Source organism: Pogoniulus pusillus, chromosome 28 (assembly GCF_015220805.1).
Source record: "Pogoniulus pusillus isolate bPogPus1 chromosome 28, bPogPus1.pri, whole genome shotgun sequence".
Lineage (NCBI taxonomy): Eukaryota > Metazoa > Chordata > Aves > Piciformes > Lybiidae > Pogoniulus > Pogoniulus pusillus.
The window spans coordinates 8,140,431-8,158,896 of NC_087291.1; the positions used below are offsets into that span (position 1 = coordinate 8,140,431).

An 18,466-nucleotide genomic window follows, 5' to 3' on the forward strand; every position below is an offset into this window, starting at 1 on the left:
ACATGCTGGGTGAAATCCTGGCCCTTGCAAGGTCACCCAAAAGAACAAACCCTACAGTTTCAGCCAGTAGTTTCAACGGGCCCCATCCAGAATTTTCACTGGGAACAGCTATCTGTAATTCCCTGGGAACTGAGAACCTCCAGCAGGCCTAGAAATTATGTCATTTTTATTAATATTTCTAAGCAACCACGCTCAAGAATTTTGGCCTTCAGTTCTTAACGCATGATAAAACCAAGGTTTCCATAAACATTACACAGAAAGACCAGAGGAAGATATATTTATCTCTCAAATTGTCAGCAGCATATAGTTCGTACAAATGTTTTGCTGATGTTGCTGAGCTACTTTAAAAAGTGAATACCTTGAGGGGAGGGGGGTGGGGTGTAATTTCATCACCAATGTCAAATGACTTTTAAAGATGAAACTTCTCCAGTGCAACTTACAAAAAGGTGTTTTGAATATATCTGATATGAGAGGCCACCTTTTAAGACGAGGAATTAAGTTATCTTTATTTTCCTGATGTGAGGCATGCACTCACTAAGGGAAATATTTTAACCTCCGTATGTCAGCAGAGCACAACTTAACCCGATACTGGGATTTTAATAGTCACAAAACCCTAGATGTGCTAGGTAACTTGTAGACCTGAATCAACACACATAATAAACTAACAGAGAAACAGCATCAAGGTTTGTTGTGGGAAATAAAAATTTAAGGACATACAGTTGTATTAATAATGCATCTTCTGGATAGACGTTACCAGCCAGCTGTGTTCATGTGGTAACTAGTAAACAGAGCAGAATCCACTTTGCATTGCCCTTAAGAGAGCAATAGAGGAATGATTTTTCATGAGTCTTCAGAAGCTGGGTTTGCTTTACATCCACATGAAATGCTGTCATCACTAGGTCCTAGCCTGGAGGATGAACTGCAGAATAGGGGAGAGGGAGGGGAAGGGAAAAAAAAGAGAAAAAAAAAAAAAAAAAAGAGGAGGAAATTGGTTTTCACAACACACTCAAAGCCTGAGTAACAGAGGAGAACTTTAATTATCTCCAGTCACAAAGAGAGACAGGAAATTTGGACTTTTAATTAGCCATTTGGAGTGCAGTTGGATATTTTTTTTAGCAAGATAATTTAAACGCGAATAATTCAAGTCTGACTAAATGAAATTCACATAATCAGAATGCAGATAATTGAATTTCTACTGCATTCATTAATTCAGTGTGGAGGTGTGTGTGAAGACTTCTATGATGAGCTGTCACAGCTCAATAAAATCTCAGTCAATTAATTTTTTCATTATCTTAGTATTACATCAACAAAAAAAAAAGTGAAGCATGCGCATGTGTATGTATGTATATATAACCTCAGAAAGCAAGGAGATGCAGAAATCACCTCTCTGAGCCGGAGTCTGTGCTGCTTTCCCCTCTTTTTCTCTCCTCATCCTCGATAGGAAAACGTCTGTTCAAAGAGGCGAACTTATGAATCGCGTCAGCAACAGAGTACTTGGTCTGTCCAGACACACAAGCCTCCATGTCTTCTGGGCTCAGCTGAGTCTGTAAGAAGAGGTGAAGCCTACTGTCTGAGAGCAACAATGCATCTTGTAGGATCCTGGAAAAGAGGGGTGGGAGGGGGAGAAAGTTCAAATGTTTTTATACAGATGCATTTTACCAGAATGGATTCTAAATGATGTCCTGCTTTTAAGTTTTCAGATGAATCCTAAATCAGGAACAGAAGGTAATGAACACATTAAAATGATTAGGTGCCTGTTACTTTCTTACTGCATTATTTGGAATTTTAGGTGAGTAAAACCACAGAGCTAATAGTTAGGCACATCTGCGATTAGAATAACTTCAAGGACGTTTCTTCCATTTAACCATCTGTTATGACCACATGGATAAATGGATGATTTTTAGGTAGCTGAAGGAATATACTCTTTTGAAAATTTGGGTCTCTCTTTCACAACTCATTTTTCTTTTCTTATGGTTAGGGCTTTTCTAAAAATTACAAACCAGCAGTTTCTTTGGTGGAGGAAAGAAGTGTGTACAGAGACAGAGGACTTCATACACAAGCAGTGTCAGGACTTTGAAATACCTGCAAACAACTACCCAGAATCAGCTTTTCCAAACAACATACATTTAAGCTAGCAAGAAAACACTGAACACTGATTTAAACTTACCTGCAAGCAAATTTTAGGCAGTCTTAGCTGCTATTTTATTCCAGCTATTCTTTTCAAAAGGTCATTTTCATCTTTGGCTTATACATCAATTTAAATTAAGTCTTCAAATACATTTTAGCACAGAGTTATTTATTTCTAGCAGATGAGAGTAAAGAAAATACAATCCATTCCTATTAACACTGAAAGTTGTAAAGCTACTTTAAGGACTGGGAAGTGAAAATCATAATATTTTTAATTTGCTTGGTTTTGTTTTATTTTAAGGCAACTTTACTGCAACGTTTCTCTAAAGGAGGCAATTCTTCTGCACACAACTCCTAGAATGATTAAAAAGAGAATTTTTAATGTTAAATGTATGTAATTTTACCCATGTAGTAAAGTCAGAGCCTATGACCATGCCAAACAGTGGTCCACAGAGAATTATTAAAACAATCTTTAAGAAACCAAAACTGTGAGTCAATATTTACCCATTTCTACCAGTTTAGTCATTACCAAAACCAGTCATTGCTACGAGTCAGGAAGCAAAAGATAACATTAATGTAAGAACTAGTAAAAGCAGAAAGAAATACTGTGTTCCATAGGTACTCTGACTAAAAGTATAACTGATTAATTCCTTCTCTCAAGATTAATGGTGTGTCTGAACTCTAAATGTTTTAAAACACAAATCCGTTCTGAAAACTGTTCTCTGAAGTGGTCAATGTTACAATAACATTCAATAAATACACAAAAGGATTTCTGCCTTCGTCTAAGCCTATAAAGTCTGTCAAATCAAAGTAAGCAATAAGCAATCTCTAACTGAAAGTGCAGGGTATTTGTATTCATTCATATTTCACTTGCCTAGGTAAACACATACAAGGTCTCAACCAAATAACTCAGAACTTTGACACCTTCCAAGGAGAAAAGCATCTGCAGTGACCCCAGTGATCTACCAGGTGCATCTGAAATTCAGTCTCAGAAGAACCAGGGTTTGCTGAAGTTCAAAATAACCACTGTCATGCCTAGATAAAGCCCTTTGCATTCAATCTAAATACTCACAAGTTTACTTCAAAATAGCAAATATGCACCTGTAAAAAATGGCTGTACACAGTGTGATAACACAGAAAAAAAAACCCAAACCAACAAATTCTTCATAGCCTAAAAGAAGCCAGCACAAACTTTGTAAAAACGATTCAAACCACAGAATGTACAGGTTCTACACACCTTGAGAGCAACAGCTTCACGAATACAGTTTGCAAAGCCATCATTCAGAGGCCCCTGAGAAGGTTGCAGCCTTGACTCTTGACAAACATACATTCCAAAGACAAACATTGCAACAAAAAGCAAAAGAAACACTACCATTCCACACACACTAAATCCGTGCTCCATGCAATTGTGGGAGTAAATACTCTCCTTCCTCTTCCTTTTGGGAAAAAAAAGAAAGGGGAAAAAAAAAAAAGGGAGGGGGGGAAAGAAACCTTCAACATGCTGGAGTGTACTGTAGAGTTAGTAGAGTTAACTGCTTTTCCCAGGCTCACAAGCACAATGAGGGGATGCACGTTCCTGCAGTGCTAACATTTGCGTGTCTAATACCAAGGAACCCACCCAAAAGCCAAGACATTAAATGCTGTGGCTGGCATTTAGTTTCACAGATTTTTCCCCCCCCCCCCCCCCCCCCCCCCCCCCTCTTGCTGTACCTTCAAAAGTTTCCTGCCAACCAGTGAGAACACAAGTAACTAACTGTTCATGAGATTACACCACACTTACAGCTCTGGTGCTGTTAGAAATGTATTTTATTTTCTTTTATAAAATAATGGGTAATCTTTAAAATTGATTTTAGATGGTTTGAGGCATTACACCAGAGAAGTAATGAGCACTAATGTCAATGATATTGGACACAAATTCATTTTAGCTTTATTTTGTGTCCAGTACAATTCTGCTAAGCCTTGAACTGCTAAACCACTGTTATTAACTCGGCAGTAACCTAACACATGGAACAGCAAACAAAAGTGATAAGAGTACAGACTGATCAGGACCTCAAGGCTACTGTCCTTGTTTGTTTTTTTCTGCAGCTATAATTCAATTTCCAATTTTACTTTACATTGGTCTCATTATTTCAAGGCAATTTTCTGCTTCAGAGTGCCATCTGGAGGTGAAAGGAGTGAAGCTAATCACAAACATACATACCTATCTATATACAGACACACATATATATGTTCACACGGATGGAAGAGAACCCACACTAAATGCACTGTGCAAACCATTTAAATCCTGAAAGCAAATATATCAACACCTTTTCATACCCTTGAAGCATTTCCTCTTTAAGTAAAAAATAATTTCTCTTTCCCTCCTACCCCCCCCCCCCTCCCCAAACCAACAGGTTAGATTGCTTTTTAATTGCATCCTTCAAGCAATCAAATTGAAAAATAAAATCTGTGCTGTCTGTAGGTGTTGTGCTTTCATGTTCAAAGTGCTCCTCCTGCAAAATAACTGTATTTGTCACCAGATGTTCCTAGTAGCATTAAGTGCTGGTGGTATAGCAGTTGCTCTCCAGGGCTTCTGCCATTCTGGGGACTTCATTGCATTTTCCAAGATTAAAATTTGGCTCCAAGGACTTTATACATCGAAATTACAAACCACCTAACACATTAAAACAGCGAGAAGAAAGGCAGAGCGTCAGACTATCAACACTCGGATGTCTTAGCGGAGGCTGAACGCATGCGCGGTTGGAACGCAGCCGGTAGCGCTCCCAGTGCCTCTCCCAACAGCTTTATTACAGCCAGTGTCAATGCAAAGCTGCACTCAGAGTGATGTAAATCAGCTCTCGCTGCCGTCACGCTAATGGAAGAGTCACGGCTCACGGTGATAATCCCTGCAAACTGACTGAGCATATTTAAAGCGAACCACAGACTTCCTATGCACACTCGGAGTGAGAATGAAAGGCTAAATCCTGCAAGCCTTGATCCCATCAGTAGCCATTACCTGTCAGAGATCTCACTCCTCTCGGCCAGACTGCTCACATGCATGACTATTTTATGTGATTAAAGGGGCTGCAGGATAAGGCTCTCTGCATTTGAATTAGAGATAATAAAATCATTTTGTGGATCTTCGTTTGTAAGCTGTCAGTAAATGCTTGTGGTCTCTAGACCTTTAAAACAGCAGAGCTGAAAAACATCACTTCACCACCAGGAGAAATAATGTCATTCTAGAAGAAATGCTGGATACTGTATGAGAAGTATTTCTCCTTCCTCATGTTATGGCAAGAACGTTTACAAAAGACAAAACATGTGTTTTGTCTGATTTGGACAAGGTCCAAAATCTGGTTTTCTTCAACATGATTTTATTAGGTATATTATACACTGTTCTGCTGGAGGACAACAACATATGGCTGAACAGCACAACTTAATCCTAACTAAAGATTTCCTGTATCTACTGTAACCTAATACAATGACAGATGCACACTTGCATGCGTGTGGAAGGTTAACACTCTGATTTTGTTTTCAACAAATTTATTCTGACCATTTACATCGTATCATGAGAGCAAGGGGAAGGAAAAACAACAGGAGAGGCAGGGGATGACAGCCTGTGCTGTGGTGCCCTCTATTGAGCATCCAACCTCTCAACCCCTCATCCCAGCCCGAAGCAAGCAGATCCCCAATCCCCTCCCAAAAAAAAAAAAGCCAACTGTGTTTCCTCCTTTCTGTTTTATGAGGGAGGAAATATTACTGATAGCAAACAACTGTGAAGCAACTGTTGGGCATCTGATTGTGCGCACATTGAGGAAAGGATTAAGTGACACATGCCTGCTGGGCATTACTCACTTCACTCACAGGACAGGAAATAAAACAAAGCCTCCACTGCAGAGAGGCAGCCACCACTTGTGCAAGGACATCCCACCTGTCCCAAGGCCACCGATGCTCCTGCCTCAGCCCTAGCAAGCTCGTATCTATCCCTTTTGGAGCCAGTATCCAGCTTTCCACATCCCTGAGGCAGCACTAGTGGAGACACCTCCTGGAGAGTCCTGTGACCTTACACCAGCTCCTTTTTATGGGACAACCACAGGGAAGGGAAGGAGGTATGAGGAAGATAAAAGCTCCAAAGAGGGACTCTGCCTTAGACAGTTGAGTTTTGAGTGGCTTGCTCTCTCCAGGACCAATTGAGCTCCACATACAGTCATCCAGAGCCGCAACGCTGTGGATGTCCTACATCTCCTGTGGATCCAAATGCTACATTGTGCAGAACTCCTGTTATGTTTTCCACCTCATCATAAACTGCACATTTGAAAGCTAACTAAAAGCTAATCCTTTTTCTTAAACCACATAATATTTGGGAATCAACTGCAGCCAACAAGAAAAAAAAAGTCAGTGACTGAACCCAACTTCATCTAAAAAGATGTTGGTACTATGTTCTCTTAATAAGCTAACTCAAATTATCTCCTGTGATCTAAATCCCAAAGTTAAACCTGTGCAGCTGCAAAGGGACAAAAGCAAAGAGGATCTCACAGAAGCTAATACTATAAGATAGTAGTTTGATTTTGACCTCTAAGAATAAGCTTTTTCTATGAATTTAAAGACACCACAAGATCACAGGATGTCAGGGGTTGGAAGGGACCCAAAGAGATCATTGAGTCCAACCCCCCTGCCAGAGCAGGGCCATAATCTAGCTCAGGTCCTCAAAGAATGAGGATACTTACCAGGAAAAACATATCTCATCCTCCTTATTCTTACAGAGTCATTCATAACTGAAAAGGGGCTAGCTGACTTCCGCCAATGCAAATGGCCTCTTGAAATATTAAATGATGCCCAGACAAGAAGTGAGCTTCACAGCTCTTCATCACTCAGAGATAATAACCTGTAAGACAAGGTCTTATCCTGCATTTGTGCAGTAAAGCCAAATGAAAATGGGATACCTGTTTCCAGATCTCACCAAACTCGAGTGCTTCGCTTTTGTTCCCAGCTGTTGGCCGAATCTGCATGCTGCTGTGCACATGTGAAACCTCTTGGCACAGAGAGGTTTCACAAAGGCTCTAAGTACACACCTTGCCCCACGAGAACTTGTTCTGGAGTGACACATGAAGGAGGACACAAAAACTCTATATCCTTCACAAAGAGGCAATGTGAAGTTGCTCCCAGGGCCAGAAACTGATTACCAGAGAGCCTTTCTCTGCTCAGTCCTTACTCTCTGGGCATGTTCCTGTCCAGGCAGACACTACAGCAACCTGCTCACACAGCAACAGGCATGGGGCACAGAATGACATTGTGAAAGACCTAAACCCTGTTTCAGAGGTGGCCTGGATGTGATAACCTCACAAGGCAGGGAACGCAGAGAGAAGCTCAGGTTCTTGCATCACATGCAGACATTTGAAAGATGTTACCTGTGAGTTTCTCCCTTGACAGGTCCATGAAGGCTCAAATTCCATTTCTTCCCACTTCCACAAAGCAACACCAGCTGGGCTGTGAGCTTGTGACAGTGATTAGATACTACTAGAGCAAGCTCAGCACTCAGATTTGCAGTTCTGGGTTACACCTCTCCACACAACTACTTTGTCTCCTTTCCCACTCAGTTTCCAATATAGCAAGGAGGTACTGCTTCCCTTGGCACTGCCATGCTACAGAACTTGCAGCATCCAGACCTAGAGCTTTAGTACAGTTAAGTATGTATATATACATATACCTCTACATATATATACATGCACATACATGCAGACACATCAGTGAATCCCACAAGTTCAATCTCAGAGGATGAAATCATGACCTTTGCTTCAAACTCCTCTATAAAGAAAGAGGAAAACCCTTATGAGGGCAGCCTAGCTGAGCCAGTACAAAGATCCCTCCTGTAAGCTGAAGCACAGCAGTGCCAGCCAGCAGAGGGCAATGGTAGAGCACATAAGGTGCCAAGCCAATTCATCACAACAGAACTCTTACCTGAAAACCCTTTCCAGCTGCTCCCCAGGGCTGAGAGCAGCCTGACACCCTTCTAAACATAATCCAAGCTCAAACACTGAAATCATTACCTTACAAGAGAGATGCCTTTTTTCCCACTCGTGGACTAATAGAGTAAGGTAAAAATGCTCCACATGCTGTCATTTTCTGCTGCCAGTACCCATTTAAGCTACAGACATGCACAAAACTGAAGAGTGAGTATATGTTTTAAGAGAATCTTCCTGTTTTGCCTTCTGAAGCACACAGTAGGTGTAAATATTTCTGACTCTGAAATACTGTCTCTTGTTATCAGATTGACCTCTTTGACATTTTGAAATGAGAGTGATTTTGAAAATGCAAAACGTTGCAAAGCAGCACAGCTAAGCTAGAACTACTCAGGCCCAGTGACCTGAACTGTCATACTGACCATTAATATCACTTTCAGAAGCACAGTAGCTCTATTTCACCATCCTCTTTTCCATGTCACATGCTTTCATCCAGTATTTATCAGCTATCTTGTTGGCCACAGGTCCTATATAACTCTGTACAGAATATTACTTCTGCAGCAATCAGTTCTATCTACCTTCAGCTAACAAACATACCTCAGGACCAATGATTTGCTGTCTGCTGGGGAAGCCTATAATTATAATACATTGACTGAAAACAGTACTGAGTCCAATATTTCTCTGCCCACTAACCACAAGGTCTATTTAATGCCTACTTAAAACCTACATAAGTGATTTTCTTCTTCCTTAGCTCATGCAGCAATGAATAGTCTTCCCTCACAGCAGTTTTTTTCACCATGCCCTTACCTTGAACAATGGCTGAAGACAGCCTGAAAATAAGTGCACAATGCTGGCCCCAGAAACTCTGAGCAGACTACTCTCACACCAGCAGTGACAGCAGCAAATTACACTCTCTCCCACTGCAGAAGGTGAAGTGCTTACAGCAGCAGGACTGGGGTACAGCAGCAGTACTGAAACTTACACAGTACTCCCTTGTAACACAGCTCAGACTCCAGCTAAGTCTGATGAATGATTTTATACAGATAGCAGCTGTGCTGTTCACATCTGGACTGGTAAACAAAGTAATAGTCTTTATAGGAAATATCTGTGGTAGGAAATCTCAGTACAGAATTTCTTCAGGTTCCCAAGGGTTTAGCCCACGAATATAAAGAGGGAGAAAAGTCTTTTGTAGAAGACCATCTAGCTTGTTCTTCTAAGTTAGAAATAGACATCATGGTAAAGTGTCTCCCAAATTTAGCACACAGGTGGAAAGTGGCAGAAATCCAATCTTATAATCTGTAACCAATGCACTGAAGCGCAGCAGAAAAGCCTCAGCTGGAGGTGTCCAGTTCTGGGCCCCTCAATTTAAGACAGATGCTGAGGTGCTTGAACGTGCCCTGAGAGGGGCACCAGGGTTGGTGAGGGGCTTGAAGCACAGCCCTGTGGGGAGAAGCTGAGGGAGCTGGTATGTTCAACCTGGAGAGGAGGAGGTTTAGGGCAGACCTCATTGCACTCTACAGCTACCTGTGTCCAGTTCTGGGCCCCTCAATTCAAGAAGGATGTTGAGGTGCTGGAACATGTCCAGAGAAGGGCAACAAAGCTGGTGAGGGGCCTGGAGCACAAATCCTATGAGGAGAGGTTGAGGGAGCTGGGCCTGTTTAGCCTGGAGAAGAGGCTCAGGGGTGATCTTATTACTGTCTACAACTACCTGAAAGGGCATTGTAGCCAGGTGGGGGGTGGCCTCTTCTCCCAGGTAACCAGCAATAGAACAAGGGGACACAGTCTCAAGTTGTGCCAGGGTAGGTATAGGCTGGATGTTAGGAAGAAGTTCTTCACAGAGAGAGTGATTTCCCATTGGAATGGGCTGCCCAGGGAGGTGGTGGAGGCACCGTCCCTGGGGGTCTTCAAGAAAAGACTGGATGAGGCACTTAGTGCCATGGTCTAGTTGATTGGATAGGGCTGAGTGCTAGGTTGGCCTGGATGATCTTGGAGGTCTCTTCCAACCTGGTTGATTCTATGATTCTCTGAAAAGACTGGATGAGGTTGTGGCCAGGTGGGGCTGGTCTCTTCTGCCAGGCACCCAGCGACAGAACAAGAGGACACAGCCTCAAGCTGTGCCAGGGCAGGTTTAGGCTGGATGTTAGGAAGAAATTCTTCACAGCAAGAGTAATTGGCACTAGAATGGGCTGCCCGGGGAGGTGGTGGATTCACCATCCCTGGAGCGTTGGAGGGAGGCTGGACGAGGCACTTAGTGCCACGGTTTAGTTAAGTGGGATGTATTAGGCGATAGGTTGGACTCGATGATTTTGAAAGTCATTTCCAACCTGGTTAACATTGCGATGGTCTGAGCGGAGCGGGAGTCACGTGTATGAAAGATGACTGTGCAAATCAAAGCGCAGGTGTCGTGCGCACAGCTGCCCACACGGGGGCGCCCAAGCACCAGCCGTGAGCTACGCCGAACCCGCAGCGCTGACATCATGAAGCTGCCAGCACCTCCAGGAGGGACTCTACTTACTTCTCCAGGAATTCCTGCAGACCCTGCCGGCGGTGGTCCACATGATGAGGATTGTTCATGTTGAAAAACGGAGTTTTGGATGGCAGTTCGGGTAGCTGTCTTTAGAAACGAGAAGCAAACACGCAGTTAAAAACCAAATCTGAAACAAAGGATAAAAAGGTGCGAAGCAAAGGTCAGCCCCGAGCATGTGAAAATCAGGGGGCGTGTTCCTGAAGCTCATGAAATTGAATTTGGGTACACAGGGGTGAGAAACTAGAGGGCTTCTCACACACCTCAAAGGGGAAAATAATTTAATCTGATTTGTTGTTAAGCCTGTACGCGTGCCTGGGTGGATCTCTTACAGCTCTTGAAGAACATAAGCATATCCTAAAAGTGCAGAGAGAAGTCACATACACTCACACTAGATAGCTGTTTCTGCTGCCTGCATGCAGTAAAAGCAAACCCAGCTCAAATCTGTTACAGATTAGGGGTTGGGGGCCTCACCAAACAAAGGCTGTCAGTACAGACTACATTCTTCTGGGTTTGGAGCTGAGAAAATGCCTTACATAGAATAAACTTGTGCTAGGAAGAAACACAGGATACTTTCCAGCTTTGATTTTGGTATTTCTCAGAATTAAGATCCTCCCCCTTCCATGTCTGACAGACTGTTAAATAGCCACATATAAAGCTGCTCACATGAGCACTGCGTTGCTCTGAAGCCTCTGTCGAAGCCACACGAACTCTCGAAAGCGTCGTCTAACGCAGGATGTTTTCCTTGTAAAGCACATACTGTTTGTCTGTTGGGAAATAAAACATATCTCACTTTGTAAATCAGCTTAAGCTAAAGTACAGGCATGGTATTAAGAACACATCAGAGATGCTAATCCCTGCGACACCAATGGAAAGCTTGACATGACTTCAGTTTAGGTGAAGGACTGCGCTTTAATCTCAGACAGGAGTGGTGACAGCTTCTACTGCTTCTTAGGGGAATGGTTTTCATCACACTGTTTTTAATCTTTTTTAAAAGGGCAGCAGAGCTGGTGAGGGGCCTGGAACACAAACCCTGTGAGGACAGGATGTTTAGCCTGCAGAAGAAGAGGCTCACTGCTATCTACAACTACCTGAAGGGAGGCTGTAGCCATGTGGGGGTTGGTCTCTTCTGCCAGGCACCCAGCAACAGAACAAGGGGAGACAGTCTCAAGTTGTGCCAGGGGAAGATCCAGGATGGATGTTAGGAGGAAGTTGTTGCCACAGAGAGTGATTTGCCTTTGGAATGGGCTGCTCAGGGAGGTGGCAGAGTCGCCATCCCTGGAGGTGTTCAAGCAAAGCCTGGCTGAGGCACTTAGTGCCATGGTCTGGTTGATTGGACAGGGCTGGGTGCTAGGTTGGACTGGATGATCTTGGAGGTCTCTTCCAACCTGGTTGATTGTGTGTGATAAGCAAGATATCAATTACAGCACAGCTTGCAGTAACAGGGGAGGGGAAAAAAGGTATCAGAAAAAAAGTTTCAGCAGATAATGCAAATCTTTGCAGAACGACTTTTAGCTATTCTAGTTATAATCCTGCAAACACTTAGCTGCATACAGCTCTTGCAAAATGCAATCCTATTTAAATCAAACCAATGGTACAAATGTGACTGCTCTTCACATTTGCGAATTTTCCCACAGAACACTATTAGTTCACTAGAAAAAAAAAGTCAATTCATCAAAGGCTTTAATTTCATCAAGGAAATTAAATGCTATTGACAGATCTTCCTGCAGAGCACACATTTAGATGAAACCCCACCTACCAAACTCCATTATAAACCTGCCTGCAGTCCAGCCTCATCCTCAGTCATCTGCCAGGAGCCACGACTCCTGCACAACTACATGACAGGCCCAGAGGGTACCAAACTGGCAGCTTTCTGGAACACATGAGTTAGCTGGGACACCTCACATTTTAAGAAGTCAAATGCTCCAGGAGCTGGACAGAAGTGGAACACGGCTTACCTAAAAGCCTGGCATTAAAAAGCATGGATAGAAAGTCACTCTAGGTCACTAGAGACTTGGTCTCTGAAAGCCCTGGCACTGTGCTGGTAGGAAGCCCAGCTGATACCTACCAGCTTCAGAGCTGCCCAGAACCGACTCAATGTAACACTGGGCTTAAAGGATATCACCCCAATTTAGGCAGTCTTTGACAATGTCAGTAATATATTTCTGCTCAGAAGCACCCAAATCTGTGAAACAGCAACAAAGCACCCACCTCACCAAATCTACAGAGTTTCTATTTACTAGAAGTAAAAAAAAATACAAATCACTTTTTGGAAGCAGCACTTAAACCACACTGCAAAATGTAAAAGTTTCACATCTCTGATTGCCACACAGGAGAGAAGTACTTGTCATGATGGATACTTAATAAGCCATCATTTGACTGCTTGCTCTCATTATGCTGAATGCTTGATTCTCCCACACAGGAAGGAAATGCTTTCAGTCTTGTGCCAAGCGTTAACCATGTGACTTGGTGCTCTTGAATTCTTCATCTGATAGCAGAGACACTTCACTAAATGTTTACATTGCAATTAAAATCCATGAATCTAGAAGTCAAGGTACCTCCTTCCAGGAGTCGTCCACCAAAGAAGAAAAATTAACAAAACTATTTATGTATAGTAGAGATTGGAGACACAGGAGAACCATAATTCCATATGGTAGATTACAATTACAACCCCAAATGTAGTTACTTGACATATTCAAGCACCACTAAGTTAGCATAAGGTACACTGAAAACAAACACATTGCAGGAATCAAATAGCATAGGGGGGGAAAAAAAGATAATTTAAAGGACAAATAACCAGATAATTACTTGAGAAGAAAATTGTTTGCCCATTAGAACATCAAAATTCTTCAGTAAGGTCTTTCTTCCATAAAGACATTATTGACTATGACAGTTTTTTTCTATTTGATAAGTAAAGCTAAGAATAGTCTCTGTTGCAAGACACTGTGGAGCACATAGAATCATAGAAACAACCAGATTGGAAGAGACCTCCAAGATCATCCAGGCCAACCTAGCACCCAGCCCTATCCAATCAACCAGACCATGGCACTAAGTGCCTCATCCAGGCTTTTCTTGAAGACCTCAAGGGATGGTGACTCCACCACCTCCCTGGGCAGCCCATTCCAATCCAAATCACTCTCTCTGGGAAGAACTTCTTCCTAACATCCAACCTACACCTACCCCGGCACAACTTGAGACTGTGTCCCCTTGTTCTATTGCTGGTTGCCTGGCAGAAGAGGCCAACCCCCACTTGGCTACAATGTCCCTTCAGGTAGTTGTAGACAGCAATGAGGTCACCCCTGAACCTCCTCTTCTCCAGGCTGCACACCCCCAGCTCCCTCAGCCTCTCCTCACAGGGTTTGTGTTCCAGGCCCCTCACCAGCTTCGTTCCCTTCTCTGGACATGCTCCAGCACCTCAACATCTCTCTTGAATTGAAGGGCCCAGATATGTGAATACAATAGAGAGTTCAGCTCACATCTGTGCCTTTGGCCAGCCCACCTTACCTGTTCCACCGCCACTCAGTTCTTAGAAGGAGAATAATATCCTCCAGCCTCCCAGAAGCAGGGTAAAGGAGTTCCATTAATACTGCAAAGCAAGCCATGGCTTGGAGAGAAACTTTAACAGGAGCCCAAGGAATCTGTGCTGCTGCTTTCATACTTACATGAATAAATATCTCATAGTCTATGTAAGAATGCCATGAGTCTTCTTTCTGTGTTCTGGGATCTCGCACCAAGACAGTCACAAACTCCTGCAAGCGCATAATAAAAACCAGTAAGCAATTTCAGAAGTCCAAGGCAGCCTGAAAGACTCTTGATTGCTCTGCTGTTGTACAAACTAATGTGCTCAGATTCAAAGCTGAACTGCTGTTTTACTGAATTTTGCAACCCTATAAAAGGAGAAGCAAAAAGCAATGAATCATCTAAGCTGCACCACATGTCTAGCTGAAACTGCTAGCTGAAAAAATGGAGTATTTCAGATTAAGTAAGACTGTGAAAAATCATCTGTGCATGGGAGATTTGGTGACCCCAGTAGCTACAAACCAAAAATGCAACATTCAGAGTCATGTGTAGAAGAGAACTAGATTTTTCCCCACCCTTGTAGTCAACGTTCACAAAGAACAAGCTGTGAACCTGCTTCAGGCTCCCCATATGTACATACAGCATTTCACTTGCTTCTAACTTTGTCACTGCACCTATTTCTCTTTTAATCAAGTATTCACACCCATTGATTTCAGAGGTCTGAGGTAAGTGGTCCATGAGGAGCTGAAGAACTGCCTTTTTTTCTCTGCCCTAAATCACTCACTCCAGCCTAGTGGAAAAGGATCATAGAATCGTTAAGGTTGGAAAAGATCTCTAAGATCATCAACCTTGGACACATATTCAAAGCAGAGAATTCAAGGTCTCAAGTCCAGTGTCCCAGATGCTGCGTGCAAGAAAATCAAGCCTTCTCTGCTGCATATGTTTGCTGATACAGTGATTTAAGCCATGGGGAACACCTGAGGATGCAGGACCTGGATACTGCTATATCCCAAGTTTGCCCATCAAACTGCCCAAGGAAGCCACACTGCAGATGATAATTTTCCATTTAGGAGGGACAATGACATAAGAGATTTTGTCATATACAGTCTACTTCATTTTAATTCCTGCATTTCTGTAATAATTTATAGAGATCACAAGGAGTATGAGAGGCCTGTGGGCACTACTGTCATGTAACTGAGCATCTTTAACAGGAACTGGAAAAGGCTGCAGAATTATATGTGCCTAACCACATTAGCAAGCAACAAATAGGGTGCCCTACCTCAGTTGCTTATATAAGCATTTCACCCCAAGAGCTAAGCCAACCAAGAGTGGTGAGAGCCTGGAATGGGTTGCCCAGGGAGGTGGTTGAGGCACCGTCCCTGGAGGTGTTTAAGGACAGGCTGGGTAAGGTTCTGACCAGCCTAATCTAGGGTTGGGTGTCCCTGCCTATGGCAGGGGGTGATGGAATTTGATGATTCTTGTGGTCCCTTCCAACCCTGACTGCTTCTATGATTCTATCCACTTAAAGAAAAGCACACAGCATTTTAAGCTGCAGATATAGTCTCCCTAAGAGGAAGATGCTGCACAAGATCTCCAGGTACAGGAAATCAGTTGTGGGAGGAATGGGAGTGTCTGGTACTTATGTAGTGTGCTTTTGCATAAATCAAGAAATTTTGAACTAGAAAGCTCTCCAAATGTGCCTCTTCCTGCCCAAACCACAGATGCCAGAAAAGAAACCTTTATTCTTGAGCCAAGTCTTCTCCCCCCACCACACACAGTTCAGTGTGCCACCAGCTGCAGCCTCCAATGGGCTGACAGGAGAACAATGACAACCTTGAAAGGAAAAGATACTTTTTTTTTCCCCCTGAATAGTCATTCCACTCTGCACATGGCAGGGAGGTGTTCATGGTCTGGAATAAATCATTTTCCACACTGATTTCCAGGCAGCGCTGCTAGAGAGATGGGAAACCTGCAGCCTGGTGGCTGGATATAACTCATGGTTTTATCTCACTTAGCTCCTACTCAAAGGAGTGCTGTCAAGCATTATTGCTGAATACTCTTTTGGTGCATGTCACAAACATCTTGACAAAGAAAGGTACTCCCATTTGAAAGTCTTCCACCTCATAAGGCTGGAGCACAAGCTCTATGAGAGGCTGAGGGAGCTGGGGGTGTTCAGCCTGGAGAAGAGGAGGCTCAGGGGAGGTCTAATTGCTCTCTTTAACTACGTGAAGGGAGGTTGTCGCCAGGTAGGGTTGGTCTCTTCTCCCAGGCAACCAGGAGCAGAACAAGAGGAACACAGCCTTAAGCTGAGCCAGGGCAGGAAGAAGTTCTTCACAGCAAGAGTGATTGGCATTGGAATGTGCTACCCAGGGAGGTGGTGGAGTCCCCATCCCTGGAGGTGTTTAAAAGGAGACTGGATGAGGCACTTAGTGCCATGGTTTAGTTAATAAGAAGGGTTAGATGATAGGTTGGACTCCCAGCCTATCATGATGATCCCAAAGGTCTTTTCCAACCTGGTTGATTCTATGATCTCTGATGTTTCACTCCTCACTAAAAAGCAGGTGCTGGTTTGAGGCTAATTGGAATATTTTAATGAAAGAAATTAGAACATTGGTTGTAAAAAGAAAATAAGGATGAAGTCTCCATCACTCACTGGTTTGCTGAGCGGGATAAAAAGCCAAAATGTCAATGATTTGTCCCACTCTGGTCTGGGGCACTGGATCTATTCTCTCCCTCCTTGCTCCACTCTAATTCCTCTCCGCTAATCTTGGCTAACACATAACAAGGTAAGCTTTTTGCTGGCTGTTTTGTTTGTCTGGGAAAGTAGAGTGAGAAAGAGTGGGTAGCTTTGAGCCCTTCTGGGCAGTTTCCTTTGTCTGGGAGGGAATCTGGATTTCTGTATTACTTTTGAGTTGTATATAGGTGTAAATACTTGTAAGTATATTGCTTGTTAATTTAGCTTTGCTGTAAATAGAGCTTCATCTTACTCCCAAGCCGTCTGAACTAGTCTGGTAAACTTCAATAGTGGGGGTGAGGGGGAAGTTCCTAACCCACCACAGATCAACAGAGGCCAAATTCTCCTCTGCAGCTTTTAACTCCATGCCAATGTGGTACTAGAGGAATAAATGAATGGAGCTGTAATCACTTTTAACAGCTGGTGGTCATACCATTATATTAATGGGAAACATAAAGGGTTTTTTTCCTCATCTTGAGCAGATTTTGAGCAATCTACTGAATAGAAGAAAGGTAATAAATTTTTTGCTACCTTTTATTGCCTCTTTCCCAGAGCTGCAAACACTTCTTCTAAACATACTTCTCTTTCCCAAGCATTAAATGCAAGCAAAGCAAGCAAAGAAGAGGAATTATGCCAGGAAGCCTCAAACAGGAGGCTGCTCTCCTCTTCACTTCAACTGCTGCAGCCCAAGAGTCCCACCTGCAGGTAGCCTGCTCATAATCTAATCTCAGTCCTCCTCTCATCCACCATTGTACCAGCCTCTCATTGCCCTTCCTTTTGTCCAAGTTCCTCAAATCACTTCCAAACAATCTTCCATAACCTTCTTCTTTGCACATAAAATAATCTTTGGAGTAAAAATGTTTCTTTCAAGCACTACTATACCAAGTATCATGATTAAAACTTACTATTGGATATGCTCTGGGCCAGCCTCAGTTTCCCTTGCAAGTTGTTCCAGACAGCATGATTGAAAAAGCCCCACAAAACCCCACCTCTGTACACTTTTAATGTCCAATTCAATTCTGAGTTTCAATACTGAAGAACACAGGCACCCTTCAGATTCTGCCTAGAGAAGACCACCAGCTGTACACCAGGTGACTAGAGCAAAAATCATCTGCAGTACAGCAAAGCACCTGAGCAAACTGCAGCCCTCACACACAGACACTATCAACCCAGATTTGAAGTGCCAGGATTTCAGCAGCAGACTGCTTCTTTTTCCTCCCCCTTTCTTTACCAAATAATGCTGAGATCAGAATGAAGCAAGACAAACATTAAGCAAGTTGTAAACAAAAGCAAAAATGTACAGCCTTTCTCAAGATCTATGGTTACTTCCCCCACAAAAAACCTTGAAACTGGGAAGTGTTAACCCCAATTCCTGTTCTAGTTTTCTGCTGCTCTGAAAAGGTGGCACTGCACACCCAGACTACCCTTTCTCTGTGACCTTTAAAGTGTCTCCAAGATACAAGACCTCACTGGAACAACACTGATTTAATCAAAGCAGCCCTAATTTCTTGGTATAAATGCAGACAAACAGACAGAAGTGCTTCATAGAATCAATCAGGTTGGAAGAGACCTCCAAGATCATCCAGTCCAACCTAGCACCCAGCCCTAGCCAATCAACCAGAC

The 18,466-nt window shown here is 43.1% G+C and overlaps 1 protein-coding gene across 1 annotated transcript in view; it reads right to left on the minus strand.

Annotated features, from left to right (window-relative positions):
• Window positions 1–375: 375 nt before the first annotated feature.
• SNX10 (sorting nexin 10) overlaps window positions 376–18,466 on the minus strand; it is a 38,775-nt gene continuing 20,684 nt past the window's right edge. Inside the window, exons 3-7 of the mRNA XM_064167131.1 lie at window positions 14,253–14,339; window positions 11,257–11,357; window positions 10,582–10,680; window positions 1,384–1,599; window positions 376–919 (exon numbers count right to left, since the gene is read on the minus strand). Of these exons, the coding sequence (XP_064023201.1) occupies window positions 841–919; window positions 1,384–1,599; window positions 10,582–10,680; window positions 11,257–11,357; window positions 14,253–14,339 (582 nt within the window). The 3' untranslated portion in view covers window positions 376–840. The remainder of the gene's footprint in view (window positions 920–1,383; window positions 1,600–10,581; window positions 10,681–11,256; window positions 11,358–14,252; window positions 14,340–18,466) is intronic.